This window comes from Melospiza melodia, chromosome 15 (assembly GCF_035770615.1).
Source record: "Melospiza melodia melodia isolate bMelMel2 chromosome 15, bMelMel2.pri, whole genome shotgun sequence".
Taxonomy (NCBI): domain Eukaryota; kingdom Metazoa; phylum Chordata; class Aves; order Passeriformes; family Passerellidae; genus Melospiza; species Melospiza melodia.
In genome coordinates, this window is record NC_086208.1 from 18,409,694 (window position 1) to 18,433,637 (window position 23,944).

The following is a 23,944-nucleotide window of genomic DNA, read 5'->3' on the forward strand; positions in this document are numbered from 1 at the left end:
TGTACTAAACCAAACAGGTTTAAATAGCCCTTCTAACCCAACTGTTCTGTGGTTCTGATTCTATACACATAAAACAATAAAATTCCTGGGCAGTGACAATTTAGATCAACCTGAAGCAAAGTGGCACCTATGCATATTCATTAATGTCACACCACAGCAAGATGCAGGTTGCCCTTCCAGAGGAACCAGGATGGGGAAGAGATGAAGTTTGGCTGTGGGATGGGTTCTGGGGCTGCACATCTCAGGATCTGCTGTGATCCTCTGCACTGCCCTGCAGAGAATCCTGTCTCACATCCTCCACAGCAACACCAGGCAACTGCTTGGTAAACAGAAATGTCACTGCTGACAAATCAGTCTCCAGCCAGGCAATTCCCTTCCTGCCCTGGGCTAAGAGGAATTCATACCAGACAGCTTCTCCCGGAGGGTGTGCACATCCTTCACGTTGGAATAGGGACCAGATCCCACCACTGTCTTTGCTCCCATCTTGAAGAAGTATCTGGTATCACTTTCCAGGCCATGCACTTCAGTGCTGAAAATGTTTCCTGACCAAAAGCAAAGCAAAAGAGATTTAAAAGGTTCTGTTTCAAGAGTATTCAGAGGCTACAGAAAAGCAGCTGTGGAATTGCTCGACCCTCAGAAGTGAGGGATTTTGTGACATTTTTGTGCATTTCATACACCTCTTCAGTAATAATGAACTTCCTGCATACACATCCGAAAATACTACTCATGATGCTGCTGGCACACATTTTTCTAGGAATTGCTGGCTGCCAGGCTGCATCTGTAGGTTATTTCCTGGATGATAATGGCTGTTTCAGCCCCAGACATGTATGATTTCATGTCTCTCAGTAGCCATGTCCATGGACTCTCTGCTATCACCAGGTACAGCATATGCTTCAAGAAAACTGCCAGAATGAGCTCTTGAATATTTGTCTGTATGCAAATGAGGCAGAAATCAGGGCAGCAGGACTGAGCAACCAGGGCTCCAGAGAAAGGAAAGGAGGCAGGTGGATTGAGGGGTATTACAGTCCCTGGAGGAGGCTCACCTTCTCGTGTCAGCAAGGTCCACATGTCATCTGGCTGCGTGTTGTTGGCATTGTACAGGATGAGATACTCCACAATGATGCCATTGGGCTCCACAGGTGGGCACCAGTGCACCTGGACAGCGTAGGGGTTGAGAGGGTGCAGCCGCAGGTCAGACGGAGGAGTGGAGGGCCCTGGCAGAGACAAATAAAGAGCCAGCCTGAGCAGAGGAAGAGGAGCAGAGCATTCATCCCCAGAGAGCCTCCCAGCATGGACTCAAGGTTGTCAGACCTTCAGGGGGGTCTGAGATCACATCTCTGAGGGGCACATGGGGAGGGATCTGACAGAGACTCAAGGAAAGCCAGGAGAAATGAGGATTTGGTTGCCATGAGCACTCACGGTCGGGCAGGGTGAAGCGCTCCACCACGCTGCCGAAGGGGCCATCGATGCCAACGCCATTGGACTGCACGGCAAACTCATACCTGGTGTAGGGCTTCAGCCCACTAATGAGAATGTCTTCATCTGAGCTGGAGAGAGAGGACACAGCACAGTGCTGTGAACACCTGAGGGTTCTCCCATGTCACCCTGACACCCCACCAGGAACACTCTAAGAGATTATCCTAAATCTGACAGTATTTGATTTTCTATCTCTTGCAGCCATTTGAATGCAAGAACACTCAGCTCCCAGGGACAGAGCAAAATAGTTCCCAGTCTCCAGTTCCCAGTCTCAGTACATTTCTGATGTACTTGCAGGGAAAAGTAGAAAACAGCCTGGTTAGAGGCTAAAAATGGGCACAAGTATTCAGATGTAAAATACATCCCCAAATTATTAAAACTGCTTAAACTCTAGCAGTTTATAGACTAAACTTGTGAGGACCATCTAACAAATCATGAATGCATAATTGCACCCAGCCATGTTGTTAACAAGTGTGTAAAGTCCAACCACAGCAAAAAAGATGCAGAGACCAGTAAATGATTTCTTGGTATTGAAGTCAAGACAAGTCCCACTGCCACACCTCAGCAGTCCTGAACATTATCTGTGACCATGGCAGATACTCCCAGCACACAGAACACCCAGGATTTTGCTAAGTTCTGTAAATTCCATGCAACTTCCTCCTGCCCTGTGTTCATTCCTGACATGAGCAACCCATGGCAGATGAACCCTCTTTACCTGGTGTAGTAGGTCACAAGAGAGGCATTTTTCAGGCCCCAGGGGCTGAAGCGCACGGTGTAGTTGACAATTTTGACTGTTGTGAAGTCAGGTTTCTTCCAGCGGAGCCAGATGGAAGTTGAGCTGTTGGACTCTGCATAGACTTGGACTGGAGGCAATGGAGGCCCCTTCTGCACTGGGGGATCTATGGTGCAGCACAAAGAGAGATGTGGAGGTGTACAATAGTGCCACTCACACCCAGTGGAAGAACAACCACAACCCTAATGAGAAGGGGGACATTTTGCTCCTTTCTGTCTTTCCCAATTCCTCCCATGCATTTTGCAATGACAGTCAAAGGAAGTTCCCTTATGTTATGACCTTCCCTATTTTGGTATTATCCTTTTTGAAGTTCATTCTCTGTAATCCCTACACCCCTCCTCTGCCAAGCAGAAGAGACACAACAACTGAAGGGCATTTCTCACCTACTGCTGTCGCAGGTGCCTTTTCTGTCTTGCCTTTCCAGACCGCTGCATACCCATCTTCGTGCTTATTGAATGCCACCAGCTTCACCTCGTACAGCTTCCCAGGAGCTGGAAAAATCAATCAGGGTTTGCCTTGGGTTATTTTTGTCACCAACCCTCCCTAGTCAGACACATTTTCTTTGATCTTGCCAGCTTTTCCCACCATCCAAGAAAATAGCTTGAACATAATAAATATATTTTTGTTACCTTATACCTAAATAAATATCACCTAATATCTAAATTACAGCAGGGAGTCTCCCTTCCACTTACAGGCTTCCCACACACAAACATTGTCTCACAGCTGGTGTATGTTATCAGCACAGCTGCTTTTTGGTTCTCCCCTTGCTTTTGACAGAAATTATCAGCAGGAAATGGACTTGCCCCAGCCCTCAAGGGTTGACCAGTGTCCTGGCCTCTAGCAATCTACTCAGGATCTCTACATCTTTTTTTCTTACAAACTGCTAAAGAAACCTGCACATGCTGACTCCCCTCTCTACCACAGAAGTGACTGCTCTGCACTGTTTATTCTTGAGGAGTAAGGACATTCTCTCCTCCCCCAAAATGCACCTCCTGTTTTCTGAAGTCCTTTCTGATTTATTCACTGCTGTGAGGATGTTCCTTCCAGCAAGTGTTCAAACGCCCTCTTAAGTCACTGGCAGCCTTTGTTGTGTGGTGTCTGTTTTGCCTTCAGAGTAGAGCTTCCCAATTTGCAATCAGAAAAGCAACAGTGCACAGAAAACCCACACCAAAAACCTGAGGGTCCTCATTGCACGCTCTTCCCATCAGAGAGCTTCACACTGTGGGGAATGTCAAACTGAGCTGCAGGACAGGGATTTCTGTCTCCAAGCAGTGCTGCCCTGGTCCAAAAAACACTTCCCTCTCCCTTCCAGCCTTTCATCAGCTTCTTGATTTTTAATGGAGATGTTTAATCAAAGAAACAACTTGGGAGATAAAACGTTCTCAAAGAAGACATTCCCTGCAGCAGTCAGCCCCTTCAGGAGCTCAGCCAGAGCAGTCCACACTGCCTTTTGTTGTCTTGGCTGCAGCACATTGATGAAGTTTGTTAATTTGGGACATGCCTCTTCATTCCCTGACCTAACAGATCACTGCTCTCTTTGCCAGACAACGTAAGCAGAATGAAACCTTTCTTACTGATGCCAATTTTATTATTACTGCTCTGATTACACTCCCAAAGGCTGATGGTACCAATTACCAAAGGCTTTCTCTGCTCCACAACACACACTCACGCTCAGAATATAAAAACAGTTCAGCCACATTTTTCTCCCCCAAAGAATCCCAAAAGCAAACAGAGTTTTGTCTGCCTCCAAGACAGCCTGATCTGCATTTCCACACTCTCCAGCCACAGAAAAATGTTTCAAGCCCACACAAGGGGGATAAGGCCAAAGGGCACTCAACCTCCAAAGGGCTGGGACCACAGGCTCAGTGGAACAAAGAACGCCCAGCCCCTCTCTTGCCATCACCACACTCCCCTTCTGGCTGAGCCTTGGGCTGAGCTTCACTGGAACACGAGCACATCATGGATGGTGCAATCCAAAACGATGAGGAAAAGCTCACAGATGTGAGGCAGCTGTGGGCAGGTCCTGTTGGAGAATGGAGTGAAGGAAAGGACAAGTTCTCTGTCTCCATCCCTGGGCAGGATCAATACAGCAGCTGCTTACACGTGACGCCAGGGGAGCTCAACTGCAAGATCGAGCACCTTACATCCTGAAAATAGGGGTATTTTGGATTTCTCAGTCAGAGGATTGGCTTCAATTTTTATACACAGGCCCAGATGTTCAAGCTCTTAGAACAGGCAGACATAAAACTCTATCAAGCTGTCAAGAAGCTGGTAGGCAGCATGAAAACAGATGTATTTCACTGCATTCCATCATACATTAAATATAAGCAGAATAATCTAGTCCAGATCATTTTAAATCACTAATCTGGATGGCTGCATAATATATCCAATATGCTAAATATGTTGATTCACTCAGCATTTCAAGGTGTTCATATTGGCCAGGTGCCAGAAGCCATACTTTCCTTTAAGTGGGAAAACACCCTTATTTCCAGAGAGCTACTTCCAAAGGAATGCAGTCTTCCTTCATGGGAATGTGGAAGACAGGATCAGATCCCTGCCATTTATTTTTCACATAAATTATGGCCCTGGTAGTTGCACCTCAGTACAGGGAGTAAGTGCTAGAACATCGATGGAAGTCACTAAGAATTTCTCAGGTAAAACCCCTCCTGGTGATTCAGAAAAGCTTCCTTCTGATTTTGTGGACTGATGAAATTGCTGGATTTCCTGTGTGCCCTTGACCAGCTGCCCACCTCTCTCACAGGACTTCAGCACACACCTCTCAGACAAGGCACATAGTACCATTAGTGATACCACTCTAAAGAGACATGGTTTGCTCCAGGCATCAGCACAAGACAGGAGAGGTTTTCTATTTCAAGCCACACCTCAAACCAAGGCAAGGGACAGAGCACTGGCTTCAGTGACACTACAGAGCTGTGGAGCCAAGTGACCGCTCCGGACCTTGTCTGCACTGACATGGAGCACACCTCATCTGAGCTCAGCCTGGGATGCCCAGTGCCCAACCTGGGATCTCCTAACACCACCTCAAACACCAGAACAGGCTTCCTAGAGAGGTGCCCCAAGCCTGTCAGTGTCTAAAAGACACTTGGACAGAATTTGCTTTCATTTTTGATTAACACTGAGGTACCCAGGCAGTTGGACTCAATGACTCTTGAAGATAATACCAAGAGACAGTGTTGGATATTTATTTTTATAGAGGGATCTTAGGAGGGGTTTCCAGTGCTGTGCTTTCCAGGCAGACATCCCTGATCTAAGACATCCCTCCAGCTAATTCATAATCAGCCCAGATCACATTAGGGCTTCCAGCCCTTCCTGAGACCACTGCCCGCTCTGCCTACAAGCTACAGCCCTTAGTGGTACAGGGCCATAAAACAAAACCCTTCTAAATCCCAACCACTCCTCCTTGTTTCATGTGCAGAGCCCCTCCCTTCCTCAGCACAGCCAGATTCCTGACCCTGCCTTTACTCTGTGTGCAGGAGCACATCACTCAACAGCCCAAGGGGAGCAGAGGGAACGTCCTGGGCTGGGAGGAACCCGAGCCTGCGATAGCCGATACACAGCCGCCAGATCATACGGAAACCATCAGTGCTTGACGGATGCCCAAATTCAAGGAAGTAATTACAGAAGAACAAGCAACCTTCTCAGCATCATCGTGCCAGAGCATTTGGAACCAATTCAGCCCACTCCCAGCCCCTGCACCGACTGACTTGCCAGTGGTTGGAGCAGCACATGATGATGTTCACATGTGGTTTCCTCGGCGCAATAATTACAGACCTAAATTCTTAAGAGAAACTCATCACTGTTAACACTCTCAATGGCAAGATGGCTGTGAAAGAGCTGGGAGAACTCCACTTAGAGATGGCACAAACAGTCCCTTCCAGGTGCTGCAGCCTGACCTTTGCACTGTGCGTAATATATACGCTACAAGTGTAAGATGAACCAGCACAACAGACATGAACCCTACAGTCTCCACTCACTGGCAGTAACAGGGTGAAGCATAAAGTGGGGGATGGAAGAACTCTGGGAAGCAGAAAGCTTCTTTCAAGGATGCATCTGCCATGACTCTCTTCTCTCTCCATCCTGTATCAATGGGCAAATCAATTAACTAATACAATCAGATGCTAGGAACACAACCCCTTGTGGGAAATGCCAAGCACAGTGAGCCAGGCAGGCAGGACTCACTGCTGCTCAGATCTTCTCCATTCATGGACACTCTTCCATCCCTTTTCCTTTAGTGGGACAGAATACTGGGCTAAAATTAGTATGCTGTGAATTATCCCATCTCTGCATTTTAATACAGAGATTTCAAACAGCATGCAATTATAGAGCTCCTTAGAAACAGACAGGGAAGGAGAGATAATTGTCCTGACTGAAGATTTCAATCTTGGCACTCTTTATAGTGACACAATAAAAACACTAATTAAGAACCACTTATTAGCATATACTAAGTATATTGGTAACTTGGTTAAAATCCCTGCTAAATTTGCATTAGAAATTTCTGTGCTTTAAACTCTGCTCAATACAAGCCTAAAGAGCCCCACTCCAGAAAGGATTTTGGATGATCTTAAAACACCTCAGATGGCCCTGGCCGTATGCATCTCCAGTCATGCAAACACTCTTGGGAGCATCCTGGGATGTTACAAAGTGCAAGAGACAGGCCCTGGGTTTCCACACCAAGTGCTAGAAAGATGCAGCCAGCTAACCTAGTCGAGTCAGCTCGTACTGCTTCACTTTCTTCTTTAGTTTTATGGGTCCTACATCCCAGCTCTCATCTTCAGCACCATCCAAAGGGCTCTCATCACTGGACTCCTCTTGGCCCACCTCTCTGTAGTAGAGCTTGTAGCCAGATATCTGGGCATGGTTTGCTGGGGGTTGCCACGTTATCAGGAGAGACTCCATCTTCGCTCGGACCTTTAATTCTGTCGGGGCAAATGGAACTGGAAGAAGAAAAAGACAAGAGAAAAAGATTGAGCCACATGTTTCCATTTCCCCGATCTACTGAATCCACCTGGTCCTCAGTAGTGAGGGAAGAGTGTGAGGAAAAGGCTGTCCTGAGTGGGAATTCTCCACTCCCTGACAGTAGAGAGTCAGTCACACTCTACCACTGACTTTCCCAGCTGGATGATACAGGAAATGTATCATCAATGATAAAGTCACTGTGGGGGTTTCTCAGTGTGTTCTGAGATATCACCATCTTTAACCACTGCTGGAGTCTGGTATGGCTCAGCTCTGTTTGGCAGAATCGTCTATTCACTCCCAAATGTCGTTAACATTGGGATCTGGAGTTCTGTTTGTTTTCTTTGTTTTAAAGAACTTTCACAGCTGCACATAGAGGGTGCAAAGCCCCACTGCCAGGCAAGCAGTGAGATGTACAGGGGTTGCTGAGTGGCAAGGTAGAGGTGAGCACTTTGGTCTGACCCAAACCAATGGCTGTAATTCCCAAAGGAAAATGAATATCTCTGAAAATGCCTTAAGTTTCCCACCCTGTCCCAAATCCCAGGCATTCCCCAGCCTCCTACCATGTGTCTGGTTGTCTCTGTCAGGAGTCCGATGCTGGGTCCACTCGGAAGGGGCCCCATATCCCACACTGGTGCTGGCTGCGATCCGAACTTTGTACACTTTGTTGGGATGGAGTGAGTACAGGGTGATCTGGGTCTCATTTCCACCCACTTCGATGGAGGTGACCTGATCTGCTGGAACCAAGGGGACACCACTGAAAACAGGGATATCCCAGCCCAAGGGAAGTACAGCTGAGCAGCAACAAGCCTCGTTACCTCCTCATGGTCTGCATGCCCTGGGCTGGCTTGGCTTTGCCCAGAGCAGTCTTATGCCATCAGAAAAAAAATGTAAGGCTTGGCAGATATTCTGACTGACAACTCCCTTCATTACATTCCAAATTGCAGCTTGCCTTTAGCACCAGAGCCTGCCCAGAGGGAGCTGTCAGAAACCTTGCTCTGATGATGTGATGGTGGAACATGAGCACAGCTAATGGGAGCTGATGGCATGTTCCAATGCTTCTCACTGCTGTATTTAAACCCTCACCTTAATGTGAACCAGAACTGTCCAGCAGCCCTGCTTTCCACAAAATTCACACCCTCATCCACGCCAGACAGAGATTTTACTGCTCCCTCTTCAGCCCACCCAAGTTCATAAGGGAGGTAACAGGAAATTTAAACTGAGACTAGCCTGGGATTTTCACTGTATCAGCTAACTGGTTTTGTTGAAGATTCATGTGGCCTGTTTAGAGTACACAGAGGTCTTGATTTCAACTTCCCTTGGCGTTAACTCGGGCAGGAGCACTGTCCCTGCTATGTAACAGCGTACTGCTGAGTGTGATCCCTGGATTGCAAGTGTTTCCAAGGTTTTACGATGCCACTGAGCCATGTGCAGGCTCAAGGCAAAAGAACCAGAGCCAGGAGTCACAGCACAGACTACTAAGCCAGTTCAAATACATGGGAACATGTCCAGCACCTCATCACACTCGCCATCCTTCTCTCAGGAAGAATCACGACCCTGGGAAGTGAGAAGCTGCAGAGCTTTGACAGTTTTAAGAGCAAATACCCAGAAGGATTTGCAAAGCAAGCACACGTGGAATTGGAACAGCCACATCCAGCAGATGTAAATGTTACCATCCCTGCTGAACCCTGCTTAGTGTGCCTGACAATGTAAATAAAATCAGATAAAACTCGGTGATAGAGCAACACAACCTGGACAGGGTATTTAGGGGTTTTTTTTCACAAGGATCACTTTGATTAGACTCCATTTTAAGGAAATTGAAAGCATTTACTCCTCTTCACCATGCAGTATAAAGCTCTTTCCCCAAAACATAGTGCAGATAGCAGTGAAGGGCTGCTCATGCAGACATTTCTGGGACAGCTCAAACATGGGTCAGGCCATTCTCCTGGGGACATGGCTTGTCCACAACCACACAAAAAGGCACCTTGAGGTGGTATGAAGTGCCACTGCCATAACCACCAGACAGAGCCAGGCTATGAAAGGGTTCTCCTCCCTTGGGTAAAATGGGTCCCTATTTTCAGCTTTGCACCACCTACCCTTCACATTACAGGCTGTTAACACCACTGGAGCAGACAACACAACCCCCAAATGGTGTTTCCCTCACCTTCCTTGAGGGTGCAGTAGTCGATCTTGTACTTGGTTATCTTGCCATTACTCAGCTCGGGAGGAGGAGGCAGCCACGTCACACGGATGTCACCAGGAGTCATGCTCGACAGGGACAGCTGAGGGGCTGCACTGGGAACTGGGTAAACAACCAAGAGAAGTCAGCAAAGACCACAGCAACACCTCAACACATCTCTGCCAGCTCTCTGAGCTCGTTGGAGGCCACTGACTTGGCTCTACCACAGCCACTGGTGACTTGGTGTCTGTCCTGCGGGAACCAACACACCACAGCCCTTCAGGAGAGTTTGGGGAGGGGAGATGCTTGGCTGCTCCACTTCCAGGCTGACCAGAGCCTGCTGGCCACAGCCACACTGCTCCCAGGGGGACCCATACCCAGAGCAAACTGGGCAGGGTGGCACACACCAGCTCTCAGCTTGTGCTGTACGGGGAGCACAAAGGAGACACAAAAGCAAATGGCTCACAGATTCAAACTGCAGCCTGGGAATCCTCACTCCCTTGAGAAGCACAGCTCTGGGCTGCAGGCAGCTTTCATGCTTTCAACTCAGCCTTTCAGGCTTCAGACATACACATGGGACCACGCAGGTCACCATGTCAGGAGCATTAAAAGCACATAATGCACACAAGGTCTGCCAAAACCATCTCTGCTTGCCTCTGTCCTGCAGCCTGTTGAAAGCTGTGCATGGCTTCCCGTTGGGCAGCTGTGCTTCTGGCACTCTGCCTTTACTGCTCACAAAATCCTATGTGATAAATGGTTAGATCAACACAAACTACTGGCTCTTAAGGGGTCCGACCTCAAGGCTCCTCCCACCCCTACAAATTGCAATAGATGTTTCTTCTGAGTTGAAATCCCGTCTGACCAGAATGAAGCTTAGAGCAATATCACATGGGTTAGGTGAAAGCCCTTAGGAGCTGCCTGCAATTCCCAAAGGATTCTCATAGGCCCCATCATCAGCCAGGGTATTTTCATATCCTTCATCACCCAAGCTGATGATGAGACCAGGGTGCAGGTTTAGGTTTCTAGGAGCTGCTACCACTCTGTAGCACATTCAGTGCTCACCATCAACCAGGCCAAGAACATTTCCTAGGCACCAGTACCATCTAATTGAACGCACCATCCTCCAGGGTCTGGACAACGATGGAAGAGGACGTCCGGCTGGCTCCGAGCTGGGAATAGGCAACCACATAGAAGACATAGTTGGTGTTTGGTTCCAGATCCTTGACTTGCAGCTCAGTTGTGTCGTTATTGACAGCAAACTGGTATTCCACATTATCTGTTCCTAGAGCCAAGGAAACACTGATCAGCAGGTCAGTGAACTGCTGAGACATCCCTGAAAAAATCACTTAATTCACAAGGTCTGCAGACTAAATCCACTTTAAAAATCACTATATCTTCTCCAGTTTCCCCAGCACCTGCACAGCCTCATCTCTTATATGAGTTTTTTGGGCAGAAACTCCAATGCCTCAATGTTGATGTCTCCATTTTGACTCAAACTCCTTAATCCATGCTGAAGCAGCTGCAGTTACCAGTTTAACTTTCAGAGGAGTTCTGGCAACAGTTCAGCAGGAGCATTGGCTTGCTGGCTGTTTGGGAAGACATACCCCAAGAGAGCCAGTGCCTCACTTCAGATTCTGGGTGTGGATAATTTTGTGATTCCCCCTGTACACAGTGCAGCTGGTTGATATCACTGTTAGCAATCACACTCTTTGCATACAAAATCAGTGTGCATAAAATCAGCAGTGCCTGGTCTCATGGAATCCAGACAGCTCAGCTATGTGGACAGACTACTGCCAATCAAGAAGTTAGACTATGTTGGCTAATCCATAGGCATGGCAACAGCTGATACTGACTCCAGGAGAAAATTCCCTTACCTGAAATGAAAAGGGAATTGCCTCACACTTGTCACTAGCTGGGGAAGAAGGTGAACCTTGTGCCTTGTACCTTTGACACAGCTGTGCTGCCCAGGGAGGTGACACCTACCCACAGCCCGCTGGTAGTGCAAGGAGAAGCCGATGATCTGCTCGCTGTTGTGCTCCGGCCGCTCCCAGGACACGAGGACGGTGGTGCTGGACAGGGACACGGCCGAGACCTTCTTGGGAGCACTGGGCAAACCCTCCCGCACGATCACCGAGAGCTTGGCAGTGGCACAGGCCATGCCCAGGCTGTTCTCAGCCACACACTGGTAGTAGCCAGCATCCTCCAGGCCGATCTGGTTGATGACGAGGCTGCCGCTGCTCTGCACCTTCACGCGCCCGTTGGAGAGGATGGGCTCCCCGTTCTTCAGCCAGTGGATGGTGGGGGCTGGCTCTCCCTCTGCCTTGCACACAAACCTGGCCGTGCTGGCTCGCGTGCGGGAGATGGTTTCAGGAGCCTGGGAGATGCTGGGAGTAGCTGGGAGGAGAGAGGAAAAATTAAAGCAGGAAGGAGGAGGAAAAAATAGCAAAGCAAATCCCTTCTCCTCCCCACTCGGTGCTATGTTTTATTCAGTAGCAGCTTTGCTTACAAGATGGGATTTGCCAGGCAGACTCTAGAGGCTTAATTTAGACTCTGTCCAAAAGGAAAAATAAATTCTGTATCAATCATGTGCTGCATTCTCTGATCCTAGGCTGTTCTCCCTGCTGGCTTCTAGGATACTGAAAGTTAATTGCTGATAGAGATTTCCAAGGGGGAACCCTGGAGAACAAGAATAAGGCATAAAACGGTTCAGTAAATACCAGGAACTAAACCCCAAATTAAAGAGGTGACACTCCCACCGAGAACTATCCCAGCTTGGGCCTCCTGGCTCTAACCCGGCTCCCACTTCACCCAGCACAGGCCACAAAGACCACAAAGCCTTGGGGATCTCCTGGATGTTGATCCATGCAACCCACAGCAAACTGGTCAGCATTTGTGCCTGAGAATTCGCCTGCTCTACTCACCAAGGATGCGGAGCTCAGCTGAGGCGGTAACGAACTGCCGGGTTTGGGGTTTGTTGGCCCGGCAGACGTACACCCCGGAGTGATGGGGCTGGCTGGAAGGAATGAGGAGATTTGTCCGGCCCAGCACAATCACATCTGTGGAAATGGACTTTCCATCTGTAGGAAGAAACGTGCACAAATGAGGGAGGGAGCCCAGGCTGCCCTTTATGAGGGCTTGTAAGCAATGCCAGGATCGCAGCTGGGGAGTGGAGAGACCCCCAAATCCCAAACCCCAGCACAGAGGGAGATTCCTGCTGGGACACTCCTCAGTGCTTGACAGGCAGCTCAAGCCAACATTGCCTCAAGGTTTAGTTTAGCCTGTAATAATCCAAAAAGTTCTGGTTTGGGTCAAAGCAGTCTCTGATGCCTAGGGTGTGCCTGCAATGAGAGCCCTAGGAATAGCACATTCAAGGGAAAGCTGTGCTAACACACGGTTTGGAAAAGCTGCTGGATCTGCTTGCTGACCCTTATGAGCACTGACATTCATGCAATGTCAGCAAGACTGTTGAATCACTGACAACTCAGGGGCTCCCCCTCCTCCTCTGTGTTCTGGATGTGAATCCAAATTTACTGAGCTTCCTGATCCACTCCTTGTTCACAGCTTGGCTGTGAGGTGTCAGAAAGACACCTGGTGCTCCCTGGGACTCTGGTGCTTATGTCAGAGACATGGGCCATGAGCTGCCTTCTCCCCACTCTCCAGGCTTGGTGCTCAGCACTGCTGAGTAGGGAAGGAGGAAAGGGCAGCTCCGTATCACTGGACAGAAGCCAAGATGTCCTTCTACAACTTCAAGTAGCCCTGGGCTCCTCGGCATTACAGACAGGGCAGAGGCTGGTGCTAGGCACTGCATATTCTCAACATCACTCTGAGGTGAGAATCTCAGGGATATGGCATTGCTACCTCTGAGAACGTGTGGGAGACAAAGCCAAGAGCTGGGTACAAGCTGAGGAGAGGCTTGGATGGGAGGTCTGGCACAAATCTTCAGGCTGGGAGGACCAGGCAATTTGTGCAGTATCTGTGCACCACCAGAGCTTGTCTCTCTCCACCTGCAGAAGCACCTCTCCAGCACTGCCTGTCTTTACCTCTCCAGCTTCAGCCAAGCCTGGAGCTCACACAGAACAAACTCCCCACCTCCACTGTGAACAGCTGCACTGACTTAGCACCATCAGTAGGGAATGTGGCTGAGAGCAGATCCTCTGCCCCCTCCCTGCACTTTGGGGGGATCTTCAGATGGCCTCACAGTTCAGTGGCTGCACACTCAGAGCACACAATCTGCACATCCCATTTGCACTGGGGCAGTGGGTTGGAAAACTGTCTCCAGATGGTAGCACTTAGCTGACACCACCAAGGCTGGCAAGAGCCAAACTGGCAACCTGGAGGTACATCCTCAGTATTCCCCACATGACTCTGCTCCTAAATGAAAGCTTGGAAATAAACTTGTGTAACTCAGAATGACTTGCACTGTTTCTCCATCCTTTTAAACTGAAGAGTCCACACAAGGAAGGAGACTGGGACCAAGCAAACACTTGAAAATAAAGCATGGAAAGAACTGGTTCACCAATCCTTCCCCCTCCACCCTTGTCTTCCTTCCTCATGAAAAACTCTCCTAATGATAATTAACTCTAATATTATCTACTTTACCATGGGCATCAACAACTCTCAGTAAAGCAGTAAGTGATCTAGCATGGGAATGCTGAGCATTTGTAATTATAAAGCACATGGGATAAACTAGAAACATTTCTGCCATAACATTTAAGCCTTGCTCACTTGATTTCCAAAGTGGTATCCTCTGAGGTTTTTTTGCTCCTTTTTTGTGGGGAAGAGGAAATATTTTTATATGCTAAAATTACTGCCTGTGGACAAATCTGGGCTGAAAACCAACCACAATAAATGGTTACAGGGGAGAGGACTCTTAAATTGTGACCTGGATTTATGAAAATGACTGAGAGCCTTTTCTAGGGGAGAATCAGCCTCTGAGCTGAGAATGTCTTCAGTCAGAGCCTCTGAAACACATCTGATGGATGTGATTCTCAGTGAAGTGACACTGGCATCCAACTCATGACTTTGGCTATCAGCCCGGGGTAACATCTGCCAGCCCAGCTCATTCATACACCTCTGATGAGACCTAAGCAGCTCCTCAATCCCTCCATTCAACAAAAACCTCCCAGTAACAGTCCCAGTCACTCCAAGGATTAACAGATCTTATCAAGTTTTATAATGCTGCCAAATAATACAAGCTATTTCTCCAGTGCAATGGCAGATTCCACAGAATCCCCAGTAACCTTGGAGCCCGGGGAGGAGTGGCACCTGACCCCATCTCATGACCTTTACTGCTCCAGTTCACCTGAGAAAGATTAATTTAGATCAAAAGGTATCCAGGCACAGGTCAAACAAATATAAATTGAATTGTGTGCTTTGTAACCTTCAAGATTTAATTAATAATTCCACTTTAGCAAGGACACCCCACACTGTGACACCACCTGTGTCACTAGGTATGGCGTTACAAGCACCCTTCCTGTCCCAGATTTCTCCACTTTTAATAGATTTTTAGACTGAAGTATCCACAGGTTCCTATGGATAACAGAAGTTTAGTCCTGTCCCTCATACTCACCTTGTCGTATCCAGGAGACAAAGGGGGTGGGATCAGCAGCTGCCATGCACTCCATCACCACGCTCTCCCCAGCCACCACCGTGGTGTTCTCCGGAGCAGCGACGATGGTGACATCTCCTCCTGCTGCCTGGGAACCTAATGTCAAAAATTAAAAAAAGTCTGTCCTTCCAAGATGCAAAGTTCTCAGAAAAAAAAAGAGTTCTGGCTCCCTAGCTGTGCTTCCCTCTGCAGTCTCATGTGTGGAAATGGCTTGGGCCCAACTTGGGGAGAAAAACAGGTCTTGCTTTTATTTGACTACAGAATTTTTACTAAAAAAACAAACAATCTGCCCAGCAAAATTTACTCTAATCATATGGCTTCTAATAACAGGATTTTCACATGGAAAACAAGTAGAATTTCAGGCCAACACCATCATGAACTGTTGCTACATGGATGTTTGTTCATTAGATGAAGCAAGACACTGCTGTCCTCAAACAGAGCAACACCAACACTCACCCTGCCAAGGCACTGGAGCAGCTCAGAAAGAATCCAGTCACTTGGCTAAAGAAATTCTAATAGCCAGGTGCTGGACTGTAAACTGCAACACAGAGAGGTCATGGCTGCGTCCTGGCCTTCACCCGGCAGCACAAAGAGTGATCAGTCATCCCACATCTGGAGGAGACAGTGCTGTGCAGCTTGTACGTGCACGGACCCAGAGCCAACACTTAAATCAAGCAAGGTTTACAGGAAGGTCTCCAGGCTGCATTGCACAATGCCTTGAGAATGGGATGGGGATATTCTGCTTGAAATGAACCTTCTGCCTGTGTCTGCCCACTGCTGAGCAGAGGTTAAGGGAAGGTTAAGGAAATGCCTTTGCAGCAGCCAAATTTCTGTTGTCAGATGAAAACAACCGGAGCACTCTTGAGCAGACCAGAGTGTTCATGACCCTCACCAGTTCCTCCAGCTCTCTCAAATACCCCTAACTCTGGGGGACACTTTTGTTGTCATTCTCATGAAGGGAGAAATAACTGTAGAGGAGTCACATAGTGCCAGTAACAATTAGGCCTGCAATGAAAGTTATTGGCAGCAAGTCTCAAACAAATAAAAGCAAGACCTTTCTGAACTCAGTGTATCAAGGTGCTGCAGAGTTCAAAACCCAAGAGATTCACACAAGCTCAAAAAGGATACATTTACCAGGACTGTTAAATATGGTCTCATTGCAGTCCCCAGCCCAAACTGCTCCTGACTGGGATACTCTGACTGGGACTCTGATTGCCAGATGCTGAGGGAGATGTCCAAGGAAAGCAAAGTCTTCCCTGCCCAGTTTCTTTGCATGCTATCCTGTACCTCCTGCTCTGGTCACTTCTGGAGACCCTCACTGGGGTCAACAGTTCAAACAATTCACTCATATCTGAATTCCTTGGGGATATAAACTAGAGGAGCTTCAGCCTCACAGGCAGAGCTGCCTGCATGGCAGGAGGCCCACAGGGCTGCACTGAATGTGCTGTGCTCAGCCCAGCCCCAGGCTCGGTGCCAGTCAATCTAGGCACGGCAGCCTTGCCAAAGCAGCATTGGTTCCAGGCTGAAATGTTCTTGCAGTCCATACGTGCGTGAAAGGGATTTCCATCTCTAGAATTACGTGAGCACGGTCAAGAGGAGCCAGCAGAATCCCTGAGGCACCAAGGGAAACCAGGAGCAAGCAGGAGCCAGTGCTTGTCCAGCAGATGGAAGCAGAGACCAAGGAGCGCCCACAGTGCCTGACCTGGGGCAGTGGCCGGACCACGCTGACCTGCAATCCCAGCCCTGGGCAAACAGCAGCAAGAGGAGCTGCCCTGGGGCAGGGAAGAGCCAAGCCAGCTGTCCTCCTTCCAGTGGAATGAGTACCCTGAACAGAGGGGTTGGTGTGGACAGGCAAACCCAGTCTCCCTCTGAGCTGGCCAGGGCTTTCCTCCATCACATCCACTGCTGCTCCCATTGTCCACATGCACAGACACCTTCAGCCTCACAGCCAGTACACCTGCTGCAGCAGGTGACAACTTGGGAGACAGCACAGGGACAAGATATGGATTCTGAGAAGTCACTGACAATCAGATCAAAATCCTGGTCACTCTGAACTACTGAGACAGAAAATGGGCTTAACGCAAAAACTCGCTCAAGAGCTTCCACCCCAGGCACATAAGCTCAAGGATCAGAGAAACTCAAGGCTCTCTGCAACAGCAGCTTTCTTTTAACTCCAGTTCTAGTTCAACAAAGCACTGAAATCCACAAGTAATCATTAGTCCTGCACAAGAACTGAGCACAGGGACTTCAGTGAGGCCCAGACTGATGGGTGAGGCTGCTCTGCACATTGTTAATGTGAGGTATCTACCCCATACGGCACACGCCTCCACACAGCCCAGGCTCAGGCTCAGCTCACCCTGCACAGGGCTCAGCAAGCCCAATATACCCACCCTGGACACGAATCACTGCCTGCAGGACCACGGCAGCTTCTGCTGAAAAGGAGCAGGGCAGCAGCTGACACCACATATCCTGGGAGCAGGAATATCCATGGTAGGATCTCCATCCTACTCTGGGAGTGAGATTCTTCATCCAACACCACTGGCTGCCACATACCTGCTGGGCAGGACATGGCTGAGGCATGTCTGTGTGCAAAAAGCTGTCTTTTTCTGCACTGCTGGGGGAAAAAATAAATCTAGAGAAAAAAAAAATAACACCAGCCAGATGGTAATATATTCCCTGCCAGATTTCCAAGCAGCTTTCTCTACCAACCTTAGAGCAGAGAAAGAGAGAAAGCTGCTCAAACCTGACTTAAACACTCATCTGCTCCATCAGGTGCATGGCCCCAGGTGTTGACTGGCAGAGACACTTTACAGGTTACAGAAGCTTCACCTGAAGGCACTTGTCCTGTATCACTTGGTCCCTGACAGCTGCCTGGTAGTGCTGTCAGTCAATAGGAGAGAGGTTTTACCTTAGTTTCAGCCTTGAAAAACTATTGGGAAAATATATTAGCCCAGGCCTTATATCTGATTATTACTGAAAATTATATTACAAACATAAACAGCTCTGCTTGCTTTCTCAGTGCATTCCTGGGTGTGTGCATGGATGAATGCCCCTTACACTTCTTGCACAAACATTTCTCTCCAGCTTTGTATTCCATTGTGGGTGTCTCAGGGCAAGTCCACAAGTCAAGTTTCTCTTCAAACTGAGCCCCTTTGGAGCACATTTTCCCCTTGCCACCTCTCTAGGCTGGTTGGACACAATGGATCACAAGTTCACTCCCACAAACTGTGTTTCAGTGAGGAGTTCCCAAGAACAGTACTCAGCTAACCAGGGAAACTTCCACACAGTGGATTCCAGCACACATCGAAGAGTAAAACCAACATGAGGCTTTTTGTCTCCACTGCCATTAAGACAATTTCAGGTCAAGAGGGAATTGTCAGAACCAAAAGAAAAAAAGAGCTGCAGTTTCCAAGACATCTTTCACTGCCTGAACAAAACAGGTCACTGAATGCACCTGCGCCGAGCTGGCTGCTCTGGGGCATGAAAAGCTTTCACAGAGCTGCTATTTAAAACTTGGGCTTTGAGATTTCTCCCACTCTGCCAGCTTTGTTTTGTCTCTCCAAGCAGCAGAGCTGCTCCAGGCAAAAGCTTTGCACAGCCCAAGGCACAACCCATGGATTCACATCAAAACTCTCCATCACTGAGGCCTTTGTGGACTTTCTGCCCTTCTGAATCAGATGGATCAATTTTACCTCTTTTCACTTATGGGTGCCAAGAATGGCTCTGGGATCACTGTGAGTAGTGCACAGAACTGAGGGAAATTCTTAGGGCACTGAAAGAGTTTGAGAAGGCAGCCCTCTTCCTGCACAGTTTGCTAACCCCTGCACAGGGAGACAACAAAGGTTCTACCACATACCAAGAGCCCAGACTTACTTATCAGCTGCAGAAATATTTCAAAATATTGCCTGCAGTTTATTGTTTCCAAATGACTCACTACAGAGGACTTCTCAGTTTATGTGTTTTTCTACTTTCCTGTCATGAAACAGGGGAGTCAGGCCAAACCTGGGTGCTCCACTTTGTTGCACCACTGCTCTCACAGGCATCCCTCAGTGCCTGCAGCTGGGTTCAGGGCAGGCACAGAGGAAATATAACAAAGTGTTTATGATGATGTGTGTCATAAATTGAAAAGGAGGTGGGGAGGGAAGCACAGGGAACCTGTGAGTGAGTGGCAAGACACACCTCAGAACGCTCCTGAGGCTGCCCAATCTCCACAAATCCAATTGTGTCATCTCACAGTGAAGGTGAACTCTGAGCAGGGATGTCAAGGGAGGCACCAAGGAGAGCTGATTGGGACAAAGCTCAGAATGTTTATTTGAGCTTATGGCTTGAGTTATAATATCCATCAGTAACTTCCATCTCCAAGAGTTCATAACGTGGCTCTGCCTCTAATGCATCCATAATTCAAGAGTGATCCTCTCCTGCCTCCCTGCTCTTGTTAGTGCAGAGTATCAGCAAAGAATTCAGGCAGTGCAACAGGAGGAAAATGCTTTTTGTTCAGCCAATTTGTGATGGTCGTTTGCAGTGACAAGAGGACGACTTCTTGGATGGGAACTAACACCTCTCTCCCAGTTCCATGAACACCCTGCCTTGGCAGAAGTGCTGGAAGGTTAAACATGACTTGCATGGCGACACATTCAACTCTCAGCTGTCAGCAGGTCAAGATTTGGAGATCTCTGACAATCAAGCAGCAATCTTCTGTTCTGCGAACTTTCTCACCCTCTCTGGAGGAGGAGCATGAAACCTTATTCATCCCTGCGAGCCTCCTCCGGGAATAGATCCTAGCACTGAGCAGCTGTTCATTAGAGAAAGTCAATGCTGTCACTGCTGTTATTCTGCAGACAATAGAGGACCAAATTACCCATTGCAAAGCACACACCTTCAAAAATGCAGGTGCTGTGTTTGCAGAGCATGTCCTACTCCCACTGCCCAGCTCTCTCCCTTTTCCTGGGTAACTCACAGACCTCCTGGACTGTTAGGGAAGAATCTGACAGCAACTGTGGAGGAGAAAAACATCCTCCCTTTACACTGTCCTGGAAATTTATCTGTAATATATTTCTACTTCATAAACTAGCATGTAAGACTCCAGCCAGGTTGTATCCAAACATGTGGAATATTTGCTTTCAGGGCAATATAAACAATGTCAGATCTCACAGCTGAGCATGTTTAGCAATAGGCATTTCTTATTTTCTAACTGCTCTAACCTGAAAATGGCAAGGCACAGCTTTGTGAACAGGAAAGCAAAAAGAACTGGGAGAAGGGAGTGGAGTGACTAGAGAAGGTGAGTGGTGCCCTTTTAACACCCTACATCATGTGTTCCCAAGTGTCTTAAGTCAAAAAACTGCCTCCTCTTATCCCCAGATGAAAGCACATACCCTTTCTGAAAATTACCATTTACTTTCTGGAGTTTTTCTCCTACCTTTGCTATATCAGTGCCTGTGGAGGCTTGGATCCAAGTTTTCCTGTCATTGAAGGGATGGGATGACTTTTGGTTACAAGGTTAGGGACTCAATCCCTCAACTTTAGTGCACTCAGAATTCCTTCTCTGCAGCCTTTGGTCCCCAAGCCTTGCAGGATCTTTTAGGTGTATGCCTCAGCAGAAACCACAGCAAGGACAGTGCTTTGGTACTGGGACTGCAGAGTTTGTCCCAGTACAATGTGTCAGCACCAGTGCTCATAGAAATGTTCCTTTCCTTTCCCTTCCCAGGCACCTGTGGAGTGTCTGGGTCAGCACACAAGTCATCTAGGGAGGCTGGAAAGCAACTTGGCTTTCACTGCTCAGTGTATTGGAGTAACAGGTTATTTCTGCCCAACAATACAGATAAGCTCAATAAATCAGTTTTGTATTGTCTTTTTACCTCATGTCTTCCAAATGTTGTGTAAGCAATTATGCATTTGTCAATGCAAGCATTGAACTGAAAAGCTGAATGGGGAAGAATTTATCTCCATCCTTTGGAATGCCTCTCTTTGGAGTCTCTCTTCCTCCTTACTAAGATGGTGCTGCAGCAGAGCAGTGACATCCTGTCATCTCTGAAGCAGCACACAAAGAAACATGTGGGATTAAAACATAGAAGTTCAATCATTTTTCAGTCGTATTAAAAGACCTGCACACGCAGCATTTGTATCTCAAACTACGATCCCAAAATCCCTCAATAAATAAATCAGCAAACAGATCCAAAAATATATGGCCCAACCTACACATTACTAAACTTGCTCCTCTGCTGTTAGCACATACGTGAAAAACAGAGAATATAACAGATTAAATACACTTCCCTGATTAAAAAAAGGTGCAGAGAGATAAATTTGGACAAGGACTGTCCATTTACTGCCTGGATGTACTCCTCAGATCACCACCTACCACAGCTTCTGGGGTCTCTCCACAGAGCATAGCAGGAGAAGCTACTCTAGGAACAGCTTCTCATTTGTCTTGAGACCTTTCCAACATTTTCCCCAGTTCCACGTCTGTGTCTGGAAGCCCTGGGAGGGAGCACACACATCCCAGTCCAGACAAGCAAAGGGGCCATCAGGCAGTCTTCTTTCACTCCTCTCAACTTCTTTACACAGCTGACAGATTTCAGCTCAGAAATTAAATCCTCTGATGTACTAGTTCAGCCACAAGCTGACACCCTGAACTCTCTGTAACCAGAAGCTCAGGAAGAGTGGCAGGTTTCCAGAAATTGCCTTGGATTTTTAGGGGAGTTCTTCCCCCACTCCCCAAATCGTTGATCCTTCAGGCTACGGAGTTTTGTACGTCCAGGGTACACTTAGCTGTGCTGCAAAGCAGTCGGAGTGTGCTTTGCCCACCACTCCAGCTCTTGTAAAGCTGTCAACATTGGCTCTGTGTTTGCGTACACGCATTTGGAGCCGCTCCTGATCACGCCAAAAGGGACGGAAGCCAGCCAGACTGCACGACGCATTCCTGCTCGCCTCCCAGAGCGCTTGGGAGCGCCTCCATTTGCACCGCTCCGAGCCGCAGCCAGGCCGTGCCGGCAGCTGCACCGAGCTCTGAGAGCTGCGGCTCCTCTGGCTCCTGCCACAGCCCAAAGGGCAGCACACCTTGGGCCTTCAGGCATCTCAGTCCTCAGAAGCCTGAAGATGCATCACACAGAGTTTCTGGGAGGCAGAAGCAGCAGCCCATGGAGCTGGAATGTGGCAGAGGCAATAGGAAACCCCAGCTCAGGGCACAGTGGATGCTGAGACCTAACAGAGAGACCGTGTTAGAGCAGCATGGACAGTGTCACCACTTTAGGTAGTAACTACTGATTAATAAGTCTGTCTTGGCACATTTTCACAGACTTCTGTGCAAACAAATTCCCTGTAAGAAAGTTACTGAGTGTATGGAGGGAGTTGAGCCTCTAGATCAGGTGACAGGCCAACAAGAAGGGAAGAAAGGAGCAGAGGTACCTCAGAGTCTTTGTGTGGAGAACAGAGCAGCCTCCCTGCCCTAACCCTAAAACCCAGACAGCTTATGTTGCTCAAGCTGAGCCCTTAAAGCACTGCAAGCTCCAGCTATTCCCATGCAGCTGCCAAACCCAGTGACTAGAAAAACAAAGGCTGCAAGAGGCTGTTTTGTAAAGTCACCACTGCAACAGGAACCTCCTCAGTGTACCAGGAATGTCCCACGTCTGACAACCAGAAAGGACGATGTCCCAGCTTCTGGTCCAGTGGCTCAAGAGAGTCTCCCATGGTCTCTGTCACTAACCCACTGTGCTGCTGTGGGTACATCTCTCAGCATCTCTGGGACTCCATCTGCTCACAGTTCATAACACAGCTATTCACAGAAGTGAAGGTGCAAAAGTAATAGCCAGAGAGCATCAGAAGACCCTTAGCAAAAGCCACAGTATCCGTTATTTAAATATAAACACCCCCCCAATCAGTAAACATGAGATACCCCTGGGGACATAAGCTTGCCAGCCTCCAGGATTCAGTGGGAACACCCTCATGCCTTTTTAACCATCATTATACCAGCTCTCTTTGTCATTATCCTAGAGCAGCACACTACTTTCCAGAATGATGCATGAGGAACCTCCAAGGAGAAAAAAAAAAGCCACAAGTCCTATTTTCTTACCTCTTGCAGAGCAATGACACAGAGACATGGTCAACAGAAGACCATTCTGGCTCACAAGTCACTGTGAAACTCCTCCTTACTCACCCTGCCTCAGTGACCGGAGCTATTTCACTCCAGTCACTTCCTCCTTGTGCTCTGAGGCTGATGTTTCCCAGGGGCTGACACCTACTTCATCAGACCTATTTGCAATTCAGATTTATTTGTGATATCAGATCCATCTGCAATTCAGGCACATCCAGTGACAGCAGAAAGGGATGAGGCTGGAGGCCCTGGACCATGCAGGAGGGCACAACCTGCTTCCTCTGTGACCATGGCTCCTGCTCTGCCCCATTCCCTCTGCAAGAGAAGCTCTGAAAAGAGGAACACTTTGGGAAGGGATCTTGCAGAGGGCTCTCCCTGTTGCCAGGTACACAGAATGCTTCCCACAAGTGACGCTGTGAACACACAACATGCTGGGAGCCCACAGTAAAACAGTCTGGCAGCAAACTGAGACTGCCAACTTGGAAGGGAGAGAACTAAAAGCAGATGGATGCATCTGCATTCACTCAGGACAATACAAATCTGTTTTTCTAGGAAAAGTCCAGAAGAAAAGCTGGCTTTCCATGGGGAAAGATTGTTGCTGATATCCACAGATTCTGTCAGAGCCCTTTGCTTGGACACTTGCTGGGTGCCACAGAGAACCCTGATGTAAGGCTGTGCATTAAGACAGTGTTTGATAGCACCACCTGCCCCTCCTTGTCCCATCCTTCCTCTCTCTTCCTGCTCCTCATTCTTGTCCACAGTCTACTTGGCATTGTCCCCTGGCTGCACCAGGAACAGAGATGGGCAAGAACACCTCTGATACCGAAG

At 48.2% G+C, this 23,944-nt stretch overlaps 1 protein-coding gene across 4 annotated transcripts in view; it reads right to left on the reverse strand.

Moving 5' to 3' along the window:
• Window positions 1-23,944, reverse strand: part of IGDCC4 (immunoglobulin superfamily DCC subclass member 4) — an 85,330-nt gene that overhangs the window by 12,958 nt on the left and 48,428 nt on the right. For 3 of the 4 annotated variants that reach the window (XR_010029665.1, XM_063169972.1, XM_063169970.1), the window contains exons 5-16: window positions 14,992-15,126; window positions 12,344-12,499; window positions 11,406-11,816; window positions 10,540-10,704; window positions 9,408-9,545; window positions 7,807-7,980; window positions 6,991-7,224; window positions 2,653-2,760; window positions 2,192-2,375; window positions 1,420-1,547; window positions 1,044-1,214; window positions 405-542 (exon numbers count right to left, since the gene is read on the reverse strand). Coding sequence is in view for 3 of the 4 variants with exons in the window: in XM_063169972.1 (XP_063026042.1) it covers window positions 405-542; window positions 1,044-1,214; window positions 1,420-1,547; window positions 2,192-2,375; window positions 2,653-2,760; window positions 6,991-7,224; window positions 7,807-7,980; window positions 9,408-9,545; window positions 10,540-10,704; window positions 11,406-11,816; window positions 12,344-12,499; window positions 14,992-15,126 (2,142 nt within the window). In the remaining variant the exon portion in view is untranslated. The remainder of the gene's footprint in view (window positions 1-404; window positions 543-1,043; window positions 1,215-1,419; window positions 1,548-2,191; window positions 2,376-2,652; window positions 2,761-6,990; window positions 7,225-7,806; window positions 7,981-9,407; window positions 9,546-10,539; window positions 10,705-11,405; window positions 11,817-12,343; window positions 12,500-14,991; window positions 15,127-23,944) is intronic. The other variant, XM_063169971.1, reaches the window with a different exon arrangement.